Source organism: Strongylocentrotus purpuratus, unplaced genomic scaffold, assembly GCF_000002235.5.
Source record: "Strongylocentrotus purpuratus isolate Spur 01 unplaced genomic scaffold, Spur_5.0 spur5_scaffold_16, whole genome shotgun sequence".
NCBI classification, from domain to species: domain Eukaryota; kingdom Metazoa; phylum Echinodermata; class Echinoidea; order Camarodonta; family Strongylocentrotidae; genus Strongylocentrotus; species Strongylocentrotus purpuratus.
Genome location: NW_022145601.1, coordinates 15,899,850 through 15,918,779, shown reverse-complemented (window position 1 = coordinate 15,918,779; position 18,930 = coordinate 15,899,850). Strand labels below are relative to the sequence as shown.

At 36.3% G+C, this 18,930-nt stretch overlaps 1 protein-coding gene across 1 annotated transcript in view; it reads left to right on the top strand.

Annotated features, from left to right (window-relative positions):
- Nucleotides 1-325: 325 nt before the first annotated feature.
- ano7 (anoctamin 7) overlaps nucleotides 326-18,930 on the top strand; it is a gene marked incomplete in the record, with an annotated part of 30,247 nt that continues 11,642 nt past the window's right edge. The window contains 7 exon segments of the mRNA NM_001245973.1: nucleotides 326-370; nucleotides 1,184-1,249; nucleotides 10,542-10,748; nucleotides 11,184-11,349; nucleotides 11,854-11,944; nucleotides 15,197-15,302; nucleotides 17,287-17,347. Of these exon segments, the coding sequence (NP_001232902.1) occupies nucleotides 326-370; nucleotides 1,184-1,249; nucleotides 10,542-10,748; nucleotides 11,184-11,349; nucleotides 11,854-11,944; nucleotides 15,197-15,302; nucleotides 17,287-17,347 (742 nt within the window).

Here is an 18,930-nt window from a genome sequence, read left to right as displayed (position 1 = left end):
ATCAAGTGCTTGTAAAGTTTGATCAACATCAACATCATCAAGTACCAGGTCTGTTACAGACATCGATAGTCATGGCCCTCCATTTTTGTCTATTAATATTATCTGCAATTGTTAAAAGACACCAATTTCGGTTTTCATAGTAATCTTCTTATGGTAATTAAATTTTGATAATGCTTCAATTTGTAACACATAGCCACATACATTATAACATATGTTTCACTAAATTGATTTATATACATTATTTATCTCCTTTTTTTTTCTACACAGCAAATAGAAAACTCATCAAGGGACCCCCTCCTTACACTCTCAACGTTAAGGAACAGCAATGACCATCCTGGAACATTCTTCAACGATGGCAAGAGAAAAATTGGTATGTTCCCTCAATTTTATAAAACATTATGCTTGAACATGTATGTAGAGGTATTCAGGTTTACATGGTTGCCCATGGTGGATTGCCGTTTGGCCTACAACCAGTTCATCTACTATCTATGTGGTATAATAATCATTTCTCCTACTTATCATTTAGTCTAATGAATATTTAGGCTCAATAGCCATTTGGTCTAATTTCTATTTTGTCTAATCTCAAATAAGTCTACTACCAATCCTTTCTTTTGTTCATTTAGTCTAAAAAAAAACAATAATTCTAATTCCTAGTTCGTCTCCTGCCCATTTCATGTACTATTTATCCATACATGTTCTATTAATCATTTAATATGAGTTATGATAATCGCCAAATGATTGTTAGACCTTGTTATTCACCATGCATGAGGCTTGGCCAGAGTACCTGGTAAAGTGCATAGTTAAAACATGCTCAGCTGGCCTTGCGCAGCTCAGGTGTGCATGAACAGTTAATCTAATATAGTTTTTTATAGAACCCACCCAAAGAGTCCAATATTGTAACACTCTTAAAATACACGCAATTATAAAGTGATCGCCCCTTAAATTTTCGTCAGATTTCATCCTGGTCCACGAGGAGGAGCGCCTCTCGGAGAAACAGCTCCAGAAGAAGGATAGGGACAGACAGGAGCGACGGTCCAGCAACCTCCCTCCAGCCGAGGACGACGCCAAGGAGCAGCTCCATTCCGCCTGGAGGAAGAAGTTCCTGGAGACCATCCAACGGTCCGGGATCCAGATCGAGGAGGACGTGGTGGAGTCTGAGAAGAAGATCATCACCTACCACAAGCTCCACGCTCCCTGGAAGACCCTGATGTTCTTCGCGGAGGAGCTCGGCCTGAAGGCACCCCTGACTGTAAGTGGATGTACATAATAAGGCCTAAAAAAAAATGTTGTGTGGCCCTTTGCGACCATCCCCAAATCTTGAAATCTATGGTCGGCTTTTTTTTGTTACAGTTTTTTAGAAAAAGCATGTATTAAATCATTAAAAACTAAGAAATATCAACCTAAAGAGGGAGTAAAAAATAGAAGAAAAGTTTTTCAAAAAAGGTTTCCAACAGACCGACCCATGTTTTGGCACCTAAAGGGCAATACAACATCTTTTTTTTGTAGGCCTAATGATAATCCGTTATTGTATAGCGCCTAGCAAGTTTTCACATTATGATAAAATGTCTCTATATGCTTTCCTAGGACTCGGATATTATCACCCTGGCTTTTGCTCAGTGAATTCAAGGAATAAATCCTACCAGGTACCCATTAATTACTACACCTGGGTTGGGTGTGGCAAATGTAGATTAATGTTTTGCCACAGGACATTTAGTGCTGCAGCAGGGATTTGAACGCTTGTGGTTCAGAGTCTGGAGACTTATCCAGCTATATATGTTCATAGTACACTCCAGCCCTATTTTGCAAAACTTGTTGTCTTCAACAAGTGCCAAACTTCTATTAAAGGCTGTCTGTACTAGTTTGGCTAGGGGGATTAGACCGCCCTGCAAGGTCACTGACAGGTTGTTATCTCATCAAATCAGCTCTTAATTAACATAAGTAAAAGAGGATCATGGGGGACCAACAGGCACCGATTAGTAGGCATTGTTTGCTATATAGAGGGCACAAGTAGCTAGTAGCAAAGTAGTGCAGTGGGGCTTTAACCCTATTTAGTCCGGGGGGGGGGGGGGGGCTTACATTTTTCGCGATAATTTTTTAACGCTAGAAAATCTTGCACTGAAATTTTGTGACTTTTTTCTTTCGAGTCTTGCACATCTTTTGAAAGAAATTTTTTGAAAATCGGACCTACCATTGCAAAATCACGTGTCCTTTTGTCTTTGCATGTCAGCCCGAAAATCGCTCATTTTTGTGATTTGTGTACAAAACGTATGGAAATCTCATTTTTCAAATTAAGAGATAAAACATTGGTTATTTTGGTCTTATTTGTAGTTTAGGTGTTTATTTTGGGGTCAAAATAGTTGAATTATAGTTGGAAATGAAATAAAACAATAAAAACAATAAAAACAATAAAATACATAAGTTAAAAAAACAAAGAAATACATAAGAAATTATCAAAACAATAGATAACATAAGGAATAACCCTGGTTTTTCACTTTTTTGTGTTGTATTATTATTCCAAATGGTCTAACAAATATATGTAGTGAGAAAGAATGCTTAAATATGAATAATGTCTGATTTATGGGCAAAAATGTGAATTTTATGACCTTATTTGCATAAATTACCATAAATATGCAAATGAGTGAATTTTTCAAAAAATTGAAATTACCATAGTATTCTATACACTTCACTTGACATGTATGCACATTTTCGCGGTGATCGGGCGTTTCGCGGCCGAGATCATAGGGGGGCCTTAGAAGCCTCCCCCCCCCCGGGCTATGCAGTTTCAAAATAGCCCGGGCTAAATAGGGTTAAACAAAAATTTTCTCACAGCCTGACAGGCAACCAAATGCTAGAATTTCAGTAGCTTAAGCTTGTATCATATGATTGGATCCAGAGGAAGGGCATTGACTGCTATCATTTTATACAGAGTTACATCCCGTGGGTGGGGGGGGGGGGGGGGGGGAGGGAAGGTGTTATACAGGAAAAATCTGGAAAAAAGGGTATCAAAAAGTCACTGGTGATAAGAAGATACGCTCTGATAAGATGTTTAATAGAAGACTAGCGTTTAGGAAAGCCACACCCTTTGCATGTTAAGAACCCCCTGCAATACTTATGAAAAGCAGGGATGGGGGAGGGGGTGTTTTTCCAATGGTTTAAGTGCATGGAGAGTCACTTTTGATATATTACCGATAGGTTATTGAGGATCAAGTTACCTTTTCCCTCTCAAATACATAGCAAATAAATGATATTAAGGGGAATATCCAGCCTTAATAGCAAACCAATCTAATAGAAAGCAGAAAAATCATAAAAGCACACTGGTGATACAAATTCAGTCATAAGATTTGAATTTTTGACAATTCTAATCACTATTTGGTGAATCGGTAATGTCACTCTTCTTGGTAGACAACTTTCCCATTTGTTCCAATAACCAAAACGACTAAAATGGCACCTAAATATGAACCCTACTGTTGTCAAAAGTGAAAGGTATTCTCATCCCTTCAAAACACAATCCATCCTCCAAAGTCCAAACAAATGAAGAATTTGATCCCTCTTTTTTCCTATTGAAAATAACAACGCATTTTGCAACATTTTATTTCTGACTTGGCCCCACATTCTTCAGTACTGCACATTCCATGATTATATAATCATTACAAATGGATCATCATTGTAAAGGGGAATAAACGGGCTTTCTGATGATACAGGCATCGAGTATTATAATACAGTAACAAGAGAGATAAAAAAGTGAATTGCAGAACTTTTTTTTTGAGGGGGGGGGGGGGGGGTTTACATGTGTACAACACATAAAGGATGCTTTTTACATTCAAACAAGAAACACGGCCAGGCTATACAAGAACTTAATACCTTTGAAAGGTATGAGCTGTTTATACGATGGCACGTGAACCAATATAATGCTCCATATTGTACGTGCTCTGCTATCATTGCCAAAGTCAGACTTGTCGAATGATTTAATTTCTATCTCCAAAGTCAAAGCTGCCCATAACGTGACCATGCAGGTAGAAGTAACTTTGACCAAGATATAAAGCTCTGTACATGAAGCAAGGAGACAATCAAGCAATTTATGCATGTCTCAATAACCACTTAGAATGCAAAAAGTACCCTCATATTTACTGCATCCTTAATATAATATTCACTGAAGCACTATATAGAGTGTCGTGGTTTAAAAACTCCATGTATTTTACACGGTGCAGTGATTTGATATTGATATCAGATACCCAAGGTTAGAAAATTACAAAGCTAATCATTCAACCGCCATCGAAGTTAGTTGCGGGTAAATATCAGTGGTGTATATCCTTTGCCTTAAAGGAGAAGTCTACCCTGGTATTAAATTGAGAGAAATATGTCGATTAAATTTGGATCAATATCCGATTTAAAAATAGGAAACTTGTGAATTTTGTTGACATCAGTGAAGTTGACATCAGTGAAACAAAAATTGGCAACACTGTTATGTGCCTTGCTCCTCTGCAATTTTCTCTGTTCAGAAATTTCATAAACTTTCATTTTCATCATATAATGATGGAATAGATTTTGTTTCATACAGGTGTTGCATAAAGACATTTAGGGTGAATGTATGATTGAAAATTCCTGTAATGGAAAATATAAAAATGTTAAGCTTTTTAGTCCAGGGTGAATAAGAGGAGAGGCAAGTTTTGTCACAGAGTTGCCGATTTGTATTTGATTGATCACACCTTCAAAAATTCATATTTGGTTTTTGCCCCAAATTTAACGAAGCTGTTCCTCTCATTATTCTGCTTCTAGTTCTATTAAAACCAACTTAATATCAGGATGGACTTCCCCTTTAAAGAGAAGGTTGAGTTCTGGGAAGAGGTGAAAAATAATTTGTGAGCGTTATCATTCTTATTATGCAAGTGTGGAAGAACATCAGATAAGACATGTTCCCTGAAAAGCATGGCTCTTCAAATGCCTTCATATTCTAAATATGTCATGTAACATCGTAAAACTCGGGGGTAGGATTTTTACGCAACGTGTTCGTGTAGTCCCATATACATCTTTCTGTGTACAGTGTTTGTAACTTTACCAAGACTTGGCCAAATTTCTTATCATTTTGATGATTCCAGAACCTTGCAATACACACAAATTCTTATATGCTAGATGATCAACCTTTTCTGGTTGATTCCACACCGTTTCTTTAACAATGCAATCGCATTACCAGAACTCAACTTCATCTTTAAAGACACTTTCACCAGCATATTTTACTAAAGGCTTAATTCTGTGTTTGTTTTAGCGTGTTAATAAGGCATTCAATAAGATGCAAAGTGTGTACAGATGGATTAGACCAATATTTAGCCTACATGTATGCTCTGACAGCAAGATGTAGATGAAAGTCTTGTGGCTTGAAGTTTTCATTAAGAAGAAAATTGGATGTAAATTAAAATAAGGGTGAATCATTTAACCTAGTCAGATATTCACGTGAAGAACTGTCAATTTATTAACAACTTTGAAATTAAGTTATTAATTTGCTAGTAAATAAAGTTAGGAAGAGCTGCTCTGTTACAGTTTAATGTGAAATTCAGATTCTTTCAAGTAGATTAGAATGTTTATTTCACTGAAAATAGTATGTTTAAGAAAGGAAATGAAAAAAGAAAAACTTAATTTGTTATCCAAAAATGTGTGGTGTTCTTTCTCATTTCTGTTTATTTTAAATTGATAGATTTTCTTTAAAAAGAAAACATTTCCTTAATCAGTATCAATTAACAATACAAATATCAAAGTTATTATTGGTTTATATCATAACCGATGAGATAAGGTGACTTTAATCTGTTTGATGTAAACAACTCAAGTCTGCATACCACATTTATCTGTTTGCATAACAGTCCGCTATTTGATTACTACTGTGTAAATACTGTTACTCATTGTGACCTTAAAACCACACTGAACACAATTTTGGCATTCAATTAAATGGAAATACAGGCCCATGATTATACGCAGGCTTCCTGAAAACATGTTAAAATGTTAAAGCTGTCCTTATGGTCGCCACATACATGCCTGCATATATTCATGAAGGTGATTCGAGAGAATCTCCTCGAAAAGACCATTTCTAAATGTTTAATGTTGGTTTCAGAAAACTAGCTAGACAACAGGAATGATTAAAAGCATGCCTGCTAATTAAATTTCAGGGTCGATAGTAGTCCAGATTCTGTTTGTTTTTATTTAATTTTTATTCTTCAATCACACGCATCCCACACACAGCGCGGTATCTCAACTCATCGCATGATCCCCAAAAAACAAACATCAAACATGCAGAATGATCTGACTACTGTCACCGGTTTAGCGTTGAGGGTGTGTTATTTTCTAAGCTAATTGTGTGCGGGACATGGAAACAGCCTGTCCAGGCTATGGACTAGGTTGATAGTATAGTATTAATGACTGCTTTGAGAGAAATAGTTGTTTTTATACGCTCAAGGGAAGGTTAGAATTGTGCTATTGCCCCGAGGCGTGCCGAGGGCAATAGCCCAATTGTAACCTTCCCGAGAGCGTATAAAAACAACTATTTCTCAAATATTAAAGCAGTTATTAATACTTTTATATGCCGAAAACAAAAGAGTCAACTAATGACACCACCTTGGCCTTTCTCTAGTTTATCTGCACGGTTGTCTTTTATGAGTGTATCTTTGAGAGTAGACTAGATCTTGATTCTAGTCTAAGCAAGATATTTTTACAATTTTGGGGGTGGGCCGGCCCTGTGGGGAGTAGAGAGAATAACCTGCGCTTTCATATGACACCTCACTTATTGAGTATCACCTTCAGGATCACAACAGATAAAGGTTTGAATCTCGAATTGAAAAAAAAAACTTGACTTTTTTGCATGATCGAGCAATACAATGCACGTAGACTGCATAGAGACTGCATTGCGTGTAATCTCTATGGGAAGAATATAGCACACAACATCGGGTGCGCGATCAGACACCCTGACAACTAACTCCAGGAGCTTCCCGGAGTTACCTGACAACTAGATATATTTTCGTCTACGTCTATGCTGGTACTCCATTTTCAAACGAACATGTTTATGGATAATTTCACATACCCTTTTTGTTGTTCTTGCTGTCAGCGAGTCTTGCATTTGATAAGTTGAAATCTTAGACAGTTTCTTTAGCCTTTTGTCTTGTTTGGAATTGTCTTGTCTTGTATGAAAATACCGACCAATTCTTCGCACACGTACGGTATCCTCGATCGCTCAGACCATTTTTTAACATGTAAACCTATGGGGTAACCATGGAGACTGACCTATTTTCCCAATAACCATGGTTATTGGGATTTTGAACTGTTTTAACCATGGTTACTGGGAATTTTCGGGAACAGTTAAAGTTTATGAATGCAATTTCGACCAATCAGATGGCTGGATTTCTTAAGTGAGGTATATAAAAGCTAAGATTACATGATTACTTCAACTAATGAAAACTATTTTTTGTCTGCATGTTTAGAGTCAAAAGGGCATTAACCCATATCAGTTAGTACCTAGTTAATGCCCTTCTGGTCCTCAAGAGATGATTTGATATTTGTTGTTCACATCTGAATAGATCGGTTTACTAACGTATATGTATTCAAGTACATGGAAGGTTCTAATTTCCTTGGGTTGAGTATTACCTGGCTGCAGTACAAAAGCATGTGTTTGCTTGTACATGTAAGTAAGCAGCCAGGGCACTGACAGCTATATGTCCTCTCTTGAGGGACTTGATTAACGCTATTTATACCAAAGTACAGCGCATTGACTTGGTTTCAACCTGGTTGTAGATCTTTGCTGTACCAATTTAATAGCCATATAGTGCATCTTCTTTTCACTTCTTTACATCTTTTCTGCCTACTATTCGTTTGACCTTTATTATGCATCTTGTTCTTGTAAGCGTGATATAAACAGCCACGTATTGCCTGTTATTTGATAGAAACCATTCTTGAATTGAATTGAATCAGAAGGAATTGAATTGAGCTAAACAACAAGACCTTGAAACACATTTCAGAATGGCTTAAAGGTATTTTCTGATAAAAGACAGTTCTGTAAAATGCTCTGGTTAGAACTGGGCCAACTATATCTGAAGCTTTTTTAAAACATTGGGGCCCCTAAAGGTAATACAAAGTTTTGGTATGGGGTCATGAATTTGGTTCAAATAAACGTATTGGAAGCTTTTGCGATTTTACAATATTCAATGATCATTGTCGCATTTAAAATCAAGTCTAAAGTGATGAAATTGTAAATAACAAACTCTTTATGTTGTAAAGCGCCCTCTCAAGACCGATATTACTTTAGGTTTAAAACAATGTTTCTTGACTACAATCGACCAATTTGCTATTCCCGTTTTGAAATTATATATCTGAACTGCATATTTTGAGATTTTCATGGTCGCAGCTACCATGGAATGGCCTTAGGCGCTATTTGAAATATTTGAAATTTAACGGGAGCACCAGTAAATTTATGATTATTCAATTTCTTGAAAGCCAAAGTGTTTTAGGGGCTAAATTTTCTAGAGCTTATAAAAAATCCACAGGGGCATCCAAATATATCAAAATTTAAAAAAATTACCATCCAACCAATTTTCAGAATTTCCCAAAACTTTGCATTACCTTTAATAGGGGATATATACTTGTTTGATATTTTTCAATCATATTTCAGGGTTATATGTGGATAAATGACGTATCACTGCACAAAGAATGCAATCAATGTTTTAGATACACACATGTAGCTAGAAGTATTATACTTACCGGTAAAGTAACAGAGCTTAATTAATTTACTGTGTGTCCATCATAATTAGTTGTGTTTATAAGGATTTAGTTCTGATACACTTACAATTTCAGTTCTCGTGTAGATGATTTTGAAATTGTAGAATTTGCATAAAACTGAATAAAGAATTAGGGCCCCATGCATTATCACCTGAAGATCACATCATACAGAAACTATGATATAATTATCACAATTCTTAATAAATACAACATTTGGTATAGACTTCCTAAAGTCTGTAGACTCAATATGTACATGGCAGCTATCAATCTTGTTTAGTGAAATGCTAGAGTGCTGTATGGCAGCCGCGCTAAAGCCAGGATAATAGTCGGGAGCGCCAGGAGGGTCAAATCTGACTAACATGAGCGCTATACAAGAGCACACTATCATTATTTTTATTATGCCTAGTTGGGAAAGCAGTCATCTTGTTTTAAAACGGGAGATCCCGGGTTCCAAACCTATTTGGTGCACTAGTGCCCTCTGGTAATTAAGGCATTAATCCTCATTACCAAGTCCCTAGGAGAGGACTAAGAACCGTTAATCCCCTGTTTGCTCACTTATAAGCATATATACACATGCTTTATTAGCAGTCCGGTAAAACAACCCGACCAACCAACCATCTGTATGTTAATATTTGTTGATAGGCCTCGATCCCAAGAACTTATGGGATGAGATACTTTTTACAAAGTTTTCATCCGGTGTGTACGCCCCTATCACGTTTCTTAATAGGAGTTTGGTATACATTTCCTCAAGTCTCATTCTGAACAGGCTTTTAATCCCATTTATATTGTTGTTGATAGGCCTTGCTGAACCATAGACCTACGGCTGAACCTACCCAAAAACACATCGGATGAGTACCTTTTTACAATATTTCCCTATACAACGTTTTTTAATACATTTCCTAATACGTTTCCTCGTACGTTTCCTAATACGTTTCTTAATACAAGTTTGGTATCAATTTCCTCAAGTCTGAACTCGCAGGGATTAAATCATGTTTATATTGTTGTTGATAGGCCTTGCTGAACCTGCCCAAGAACGCATCGGATGAGTTCCTGAAGAAGATGGGGATCAAGAAGAACTTGTTCTCTCATGACGTACCCAATCAGCCTCCTGATTTCATGACCTGCGCCTTCAAGGTCAACAAGCTTAAAAAGTAAGTCTACGTCAGCAGCGGGGGGTATTCAGGTGATGGGTACAACTGGCCTGTGCCGTTACCACCTTCTTTTCAAACTCGGGTAGCATACCTAAAGTATAAATCTCCTAGAGTGTTCGATCACCCCCTTCGGAGTGATGACCTCCACGTCCCCATTTTTTTCTTTCATTTTTTTTTTTTACTTCTAATATATTTTTTTCTTATCAGAAAATTGTCAGATTGTTGTGACTCTTCTCTTACACATTCCTGGATCTGCCTATTTGCCAATGAATAATTAGCTTCAAACTATATGTTTTGTGAATATCTAAAGTTCTCTCCTAATTTCAAACCAAATAAAAACGTTTTCTGCATCCCCAAAGATGAAAAGATAAATGGTTACATTAAAGGGATTTTGTAGCAATGCTTTATAAATTTAAAAAAGTACTTTTAAAGTGACTAAATGTATTATTATTATAATAGTATAAATTATTATTAAAAACATCTGAAAGTGAGAGAGAGAATGGAACTCACATATTAAAAAGAGAAAATGAATGAGTTTTTCAAAGCAAAATTTTGGCCGAAGTAACGGCAGATCACCAATTGAAATAGCCTGTCATCCTCATGTGTTCATCATGAGACATCGCTGATATGTGTGCGTAGTCGATAACATTCTGTGTTTATTTGCTTAATTTGTGTAGGTATCTCAATAGTGATCACAGAGAACAGTTCTTCAGCAACATCGACCGAACCCGTGTCGTGAATGAAATCCTCGAGACAACGACCTATGGCAAGCGGAAGAGAGCAGAGGTCGGAATCAGTAGACTGATTGAAGAGGAGATTTTTGAAGCTGCATTCCCTCTCCATGATGTAAGCTGAAATATTTCAAAACTTACAAATATCTAGTTAATTTTGAATCAGGGCTTCAAACTTTATATGCAATGTCTTCAACTTGAAATTAAATTTATTGTTGAAATGTACAATAAATCTCAAAGATGGGTAAAATGCCTAAAATTCCGAACAAATCAATTTTCCCTTTCTCTCCGTTTTTTCTATATCTCTCGTGAAATTTCTATTTTTTCTTTTTCAGTAATTTAAATATTGATACAGTTGACATACATGAAAATATATAAAAAGTTCATTTATTTTAGACCACCTTACATCAACTATTTTATGTTTTGAAAAAATGGTAGATATTAAAGTTACCTAACATAAATCACTTTATCAATACTTTTGAAAACAACCATGAACTGAGAAAAATGCTTACATCCCTATGCTTGACCTTTAACCTTTGCCCTTTGACAGGGACCCGATAAATACCCTGACCCGGGGGTCAAGAGAGAAGACTGGAACAAGAGACAGATTCTGATGAAGTACTGGGCCAGATGGGGTGCCTGGACCAAGTACCAGCCTATGGACCATATCAGGGAGTACTTTGGAGAGAAGATTGGTCTCTATTTTGCTTGGCTAGGTGAGAGTTTAAACAAATGAATTAATGAGATATGTAAATGAGCTGAACAGAGCATGGACAAAAAATTCTTCCATAGTGTATGTTAAAAGCTGGTATACGCATACTATATTTTAGTGCAGTTGGGTTATATTCAACCTAAGGTTTGTTGTTGACATTTGGTTAATATGCAAAGTTTTTGGAAATTTTGAAAATGGGATGGATAGTAATTCTTTAAATTTTTATTTATTTGGATGCCCCTTGGTATAATTATTACAATTACTATCAATAGTAAAATCTCAGAAAATGCAGTTCTGATATATAATTTCCAAACAGGAATAGCAAATTAGTCGATAGTAGTCCAAGAATATACTGTAATATTGACCTCTTGTTTAGCACACTTGTCTTTGTGTAGTGGATATGTGATAAAAGTATTACTATTTGGTACATGGATGTCACATTTTGTAAAAGATACAGGATGTTTTACTACTATTTTTATCATTATATTGTGTTCGTATCAATTTGTAGGTCTATACACAGGATGGTTACTACCAGCCTCTATCGTTGGTGTCATTGTCTTCATCTATGGCCTCATCACTATGCCCTTCAATCCTATAGCGTGAGTATTGAGTCAGTTCTGTTCAGTTCTGTTCAGTTCAGGTCAGTTCAGTTCTATTCAGTTCAGTACTTTTCTCTTCTGTTCTGTTCAGTTTCGTTCTGTTCAGGTCAGTTCTGTTCTTTTAAGTTCAATTCTGTTCTGTTCAGCTCTCTTCTCTTCTCTTCTCTTCAGTTCAATTCAGTTCATTTCTGCTCAGTTCAGTTCATTATCAATTGAGTTCTGTTCAGTTCAGATCTGTTCTGTTCTGTTGTGTTCAGTTCTGTTTTTTCAGTTCTGTTGTGTTCAGGTCAGTTCTGTTGTGTTCAGGTCAGTTCTGTTCTTTTATGTTCAATTCTGTTCTGTTCAGCTCTGTTCTGTTCTGTTGTGTTCTATTCTCTTCAGTTCAGTTCAATTCAGTTCATTTCTGCTCAGTTCAGTTCATCTCAGTTGAGCTCTGTTCAGTTCACTTCAGTTAAATTCAGATCTGTTCTGTTGTGTTCAGTTCTGTTGTGTTCAGGTCAGTTCTGTTCAGGTCAGTTCTGTTCTTTTCAGTTCAATTCTTTTCTGTTCATTTCTGTTCTTTTCTCTTCTCTTTTCTTCAGTTCAGTTAAATTTAGCTTATTTCTGTTCAGTTCAGTTCTGTTCAGTTCAGTTCTGTTGTGTTCTGCTGTGTTATGTGGTGTTCTGTTCTGCACTGCACTGCACTGTACAGATCAGTGTGGTGCAGTTAAGTTAAGTTAAGTTCAGTTCAGTTCAAATATGTTTATTAAAAACAACATAAAATGCAGCTAAATGCTAATATTGTTAACAAAGTAAATCAGAAATTTACATTATTGTACAAACATCAAAATACCAAAAGTAGTATGATAATGGTAACATCATACATCAACATGATATAATATTTAACAATGATTAAAAAAATATGGATAACTAGTTCATCAAAATAAAATAGGTAATGTGAATGAATATTCAAGGATATATTCAACTGAGAATATTTAGGCTTATTGCACAAAATATCACTTTAGATGAACGATTTTAGTTGAGTATGAGAAGGAATAATTACACACTAACATACAATTGTTTAAATAGGTTTTAAATAGCCATACAAACTCAATTAAAATTTGACTGTTCAATAGTCATTCCCTAAAAACACAGAAATACCAGATAGCTTCAGATACATAGTTATAGAAACAAAGACTATATAAAGCTACTGATTGGAAGAAACATCAATGACAATGAGACAAAAGAGGCTGAAAAAGACTTTACAAATTCAACAGTGCAGGAGCATAGGCTACTGGTATATGATGTTTTAAACAGGAAGACCATTCAACATGTTTGCCTTACGTGTATATGCAGAAAGTACAATATGTAGTCCCACTTGTTGCTACGTCTCATTGTCAGGGGTTGTCAGATAATTTGCATTAACCCTGATTTGATTTTACTGGTACTTGAACAACCTCGTAATGAAGGTTGTAATATAACCATGAAATTTGTTTAATCAGTACTCCCTAACAATAAACTGTATGTCAGTCAAATTTCCATTCTCCACTCGAATGATTCCTCTTTGGTTTATTATTTCATTTCTGGAACAGATTCATCTCATTGAATCAGGTTTCCCTCACAGAGTATACAAAAATCCTGAAAGAATTCTTATATCTCTGTTAATTTGAATAACAACAGTGAAAAATGTGGATAAAAATATGAATTAAGCTTGCTGTTATGCATATATAAATGGCGACCTTTTAAAACTGTGTGTTAGGTCTGATGTTATTGGAATAAAGCACAGGAGTTAAGTCCTTAAAGCCAGTGTGTCCCTTTCGCTTGAGAAATCTGGGGTGCCTCAAATACTCCACTTTTTTATCGGAAATGCAGGTTATGAAATACCTATAGAATATTAGGCCAATTGATGCAGTCTATGTGCATATATCATTCAATTAGCTTCTGAGATGAGATTTTTCATCGGACATTAGAAAAATATTTTGTTTAATGCGTACCCCTGGTTGGTGTAATTTTGTTCACATTTAAGACCAAAATCCATATGAACCTTACTTTCAGTATTATTTGAAAACAAAACAGTTGGATTTAAAATGCTATTCTAAGAAAGATATACCATCGATTGTCCATGGTGTGTCATATTCATACCTAAAATACAAGAACTGGGTCTGACAGGAACCCTATGAATTAACAGTTTTACATGAAAACTAGATCACTGTTTACTTTCAAATTTCAGAGATGGATAACGTACATGTGATCCAGGCAAAGTTTTAGTGAATAAGGTGCAGTTTAAAAAAAGGGGCACAGGGCCTTTAAACCATTGACTATTGAATTCCTTCATCCCCATAGGCTTAAAGGTATTACAAAGTTTTGGTATGGGTCATGAATTTGGTTCAAATTTAACATATTGGGAGCATATGCGTTCCTACAATATACATTGATCGTTGTCGCGGTTGAAATCTAGTCTAACGTTATGAAATTATAAATAATAAACTCTTTATGTTGTATAGCTCCCTCTCAAGGTCAAGATATTAATTTAGCTATGAAACAATGTTTTTTGACTAAAATAGACCGATTAGCTATTCCCGTTTGGAAATTATTTATCCCAACTACATATTCTGAGATTTTCATGGTCGCAGCTACCATTGTCCGGCCATAGGCGCTATTTGAAATTCATCAAAATTTTTCTCGAAAACAGTAGTGTTTTAGGGGCTAATATTTTTAGTGCTTATAATACATTCACAGGGGCATCCAAATATTACAAAATTGTAAAGATTCACTATCCACCCAATTTTCAAAATTTTCCAAAACTTTGTATTACCTTTAATACAGTAGCGGTTTCTCGTAGGCAAAGGGTTAAAATGCTAGAGAACCGTAACATCAGCCGTTCTAAAGCCAGGTCATGGAAGTGTCCAGTGTGGCAGACATCAACACCTAAGGCCATTAAAAGATTTTTTTTTTTGGCCTCTTGCCTTTTTGAAAAAAAGGAAGGAGGCCCTTTTTTTCAAAATGGCCCGCTCGTTACATTTTTCCTGACAGTCGGGCTATTTTTCAAGATGGCCGCCAGCCTTTATGTTTTCTATTTTAAACAAAAATTCAGAAATAGTTTATTAATAGCAGTATGTTTTTCATGTTTTTTTATTTAAAAAAAAAGGAGGCAGCCTCAAAAAAGGAAGTGGGCGGGAACGCTAAACATGAATTTTTATTAAAATGGCCTAACAAGACTCCCATTGATTTTATTAATCATTTTGATCCCCTTGTCTCTCATTGATTTCTCAGGAAGCAGATCTGTGATAGTTCAGACGATTTCCGCATGTGTCCCCAGTGCGACGTAGAGATAGGCTGCACGCATTGGAACCTGTCAGAAACTTGTTTAGAAGCAGAGGTAAATGTGTTTGTGTGTGTGTGTGTGTGTGTGTGTAATTTAGTTCTTACAGACGTATATCTATCAGATACGATTATTTACGTGTGGGGACTGACCTTTAACGTCACCATCCAAAAGACGTGACTCAGTCTCGACCGAGTCCGCCTAAGACAGTTTGTAGGTGAAGACAGAGAGCCGCCCAAGTGATGGTATCACTAGACAAACTCAGTATTGATCTCATATTCATTAAAGGGAAAATTGATTTCTGTTGCAGAGGGCGCTACAAAAAAAAATAAATTGTGAGATAATGAAAACTGAGTGTCAAATTTGAAAGAACATACAATTTAAATGACAAAATCATCTTTGTTTAATCAAAATAGGTTCAGAGACGGCTGTAATATCCATAAATAAAACAATTCCTACATGTATAATAGTACCACCACAAATATTAGATAGTTTGAAAAAGCCATTGAAAAACCCGAAATATCGCCTTTTACGTCGTATTTCAGCCAATGCCAATGTTGGCTTTTTTGTTGGCATTTTCGTGTTGGTTATATTACGCACAACCAGCCGGCCTATGTATTGCTATTTTTAATTAAATAATTAATTAACGGTCACCGTATTTTTTTGAAAGTAGAGCTGAATTGGTATGTTCGTATTGGCTAAATTTCACACATTTTAGGGTCTAAAATTACCTTCATAGCAATTTCAGGTTGTAAAAGGGCACTAGAAATGTCATAGATAAGAATAATAGAAATAACCATGCACATTCAAGGCATGGGGTTTGAAAACAGAACTCAACTATCCCATACAATTGCATGTATATATGTGTCCTGTATGACATACATCACACAATGAAAATATCTTGATGAAACCACAAAGTGAATGCGATATTACAATTTCTATCGCTTGTGCAACTATTTTGAATTTTTACATTTTTAAAAATTCAAGAACTCAAGAACTTCCTGGGGCGCCGCCCCTTGACTCCCGACAAAGGCTTTGCCCCCGCACCCTATCTGTAAAGATAGAAGTGGTTTTGTTGTATAATATTGGAGAGAGTGTGAGCTTTATGTAGTTTAAGCTTCTAACAATCACTCTCTTTTTATGTACACAATTTCTTGCTGTCTGCTAGCTGCCTCGAGATCACTGGGGCGAAGAAAGGCAATAATGTATAGCAAGAGTCCCTATTCAGCAAAGGATTAAATCCTTTTTATTCAAATTGGTTCTTCTACCATTCTTGACCAGAAGTGCGTGTCAAGCTTAATGATGTGGGCATCATCCCATTGAATGTTGTGTCCAGTATTAAGGGTGTGTACTGCTACTTTTGAATGAGATTGAATGCCTTATCTGTTGGCTTTTTGGTACTCTTCAAAAAGAGCGCACAATAGGGGCAGTGCAAATTAAATTTCAAGGGATGGATTAGAGCTTTTATCGCTCACAACAGCTATCTAGAATATTCTGAGTTGCCAATTTTGCTTGCCATGGAAGCCCCCCCCCCCCTGGACCTGTCAAATGACATACAATCATGATTTTGAAAACTCCACATCCAGCCATGATTCTGTCCTAGTTTTCTGATGTGGTCAGGGATTTAGGACATTCAGTACAAGTTTTATTAGTTATTTTTCAACTGTAGAGCAATAATTGAGCCAATGTAATGAAAATATTGACAAAAAATGTACCAAAATCACAAGAGTTGAGTTTGAAAATTGACATTTTCTTTTCAACTGTAGATAATGATAAAGCCAAGATACTGAAAGTGCTCATAAAAAACTATATACACCAAATCACGCAAATTGAGTATTAAAATCAAAATTTTCTTCTGCTGAGGGAGCCACATCCCCACATCTGCGCAAATGCAGAACGCGGCGCTTTTGCGCCGCTTCTGTCATTTTTCATTGTGCCCCATCCCCCCTTTTCAAAATTCCTGGATCCACGCCTGCATACAATAATAATTACTTTTCTCATTGTGTATAATTTACTTCAATCTGTCATCTATTTTTTACAGATATCGATTCTGTTTGACCATCCTGGAACTGTATTCTTCTCCATATTCATGTCATTCTGGGGTAAGTATAATTGATCATGTGTTCGCTTTGGATTTAAACCCTTGTCTGTAGCAATGAGTGATTTCAAGTTGGGTGTTAGTGTAAGTGTTTAGAGCAGTCAAGAGCTCTTAAATTGTTAAATCGAGCTAAAAGTTTGCTGATGAAATTGAGAGCCTGATGCCAATATCAATATCGATAGCTTAGCGCTAACACCAAACTGGAAAACAACATTTGCTTAAAGAGGCATGTTCCCCGTATTCCAGAGGGCGTTCAAAATACGTACCCGCTGGCGGACGGTGCTAGCTGCCTATTGACACCAACAGAATACGGCTCTTACGCAGATGGCATGTTCCGAATGCCCGGACAATACCGATTATCGCATACATGTGCCGAAGTAATGCCAATCGCAGTTCGGCTCTAAGATTCGGCTGCTGTTTCCGCCCACTTTCGTGACGTCGCGATCGTCAGCGATCAGCTGGCTTGGCGAAGGCAGGCCAGGCCGCGCGTACTTTGATTGACAGCTGTATGCAAATTAGAAGTCGATCTTCGGAACCAAGATGGCGATGACTAGAGCAGCGATAACTACACTGGCGGGAACGTGCCACTTTAACCCTTACTGTACTGGGGGGGGGGGGCCTGGGAGGCCCCCCCCTCGACATTTTCGGAGATCGCGCCGCAACCGCTTGGAATTTCGAATTGTCGTTTCATGACTTTTTTCCCTCAAGTCTTGCGCACATTTTGATACCATTTTCGTCAAAATCGGATATACCTGTAAGGTGTTACATAACAATTAGTATGCGCATGTCATCAAAAAAATGCTATAATTGCATATATTCATGTACAAGCAGAAATGTGAAGATATGAATTGATATCAAATTGCTTTTATATGTTTCTCAGACTAACTTGATGTATTCCAGAACAAAAGAATACATTAGAAATAAAACAATAGATATAATAAGAAATAAAAAACAATAAAATACATAAGCAAAATAAATAGTTGAAAATCGCATCAAATTTGCATAAATTATCATTATTAATTAATTCAAATAACTATTTTGTGTTAGAAAAGAAGTTTCATATGAATAATGAGTTTCAACATTCAAAAAGTGGAGTCTGACAATTTTTGTAATGATTCTAGTTCCCTAAATATAGTTCCAGATTTGATATTCATGAATGCGTAATTTGCGTATTCATAATTTATGCAAATTAACCTATGAATTTTCAAATATCATAAAAATCATGAAACCTCATGAATTTGAGATGAAGGAAACATTTATTCAATACATTTTCAAGATTCTTTACAAGTCTACGGATAAATATGTAGAGTTTTCTGTAAAATGCATAAAATTAGTATTTTGCATAATTAATTAGGCTATAACGACAAAACTTTGCATATTAGGAAAAAACTAATTATACCATCTTGTTCCTTACGTAAATATCTACAAATATGCAAATTTTCGCGTTCATCGGACATTCGACGGCCGAGATCATAGGGGGGGGGCCTCCCAGGCCCCCCCCCCCCCCCAGTCAGAGGGTGCTCAAAATAGCCCAGTACAGTAAGGGTTAATCCCTAGGGGCTAGTGTTAGTGAACAGGACATTTGTA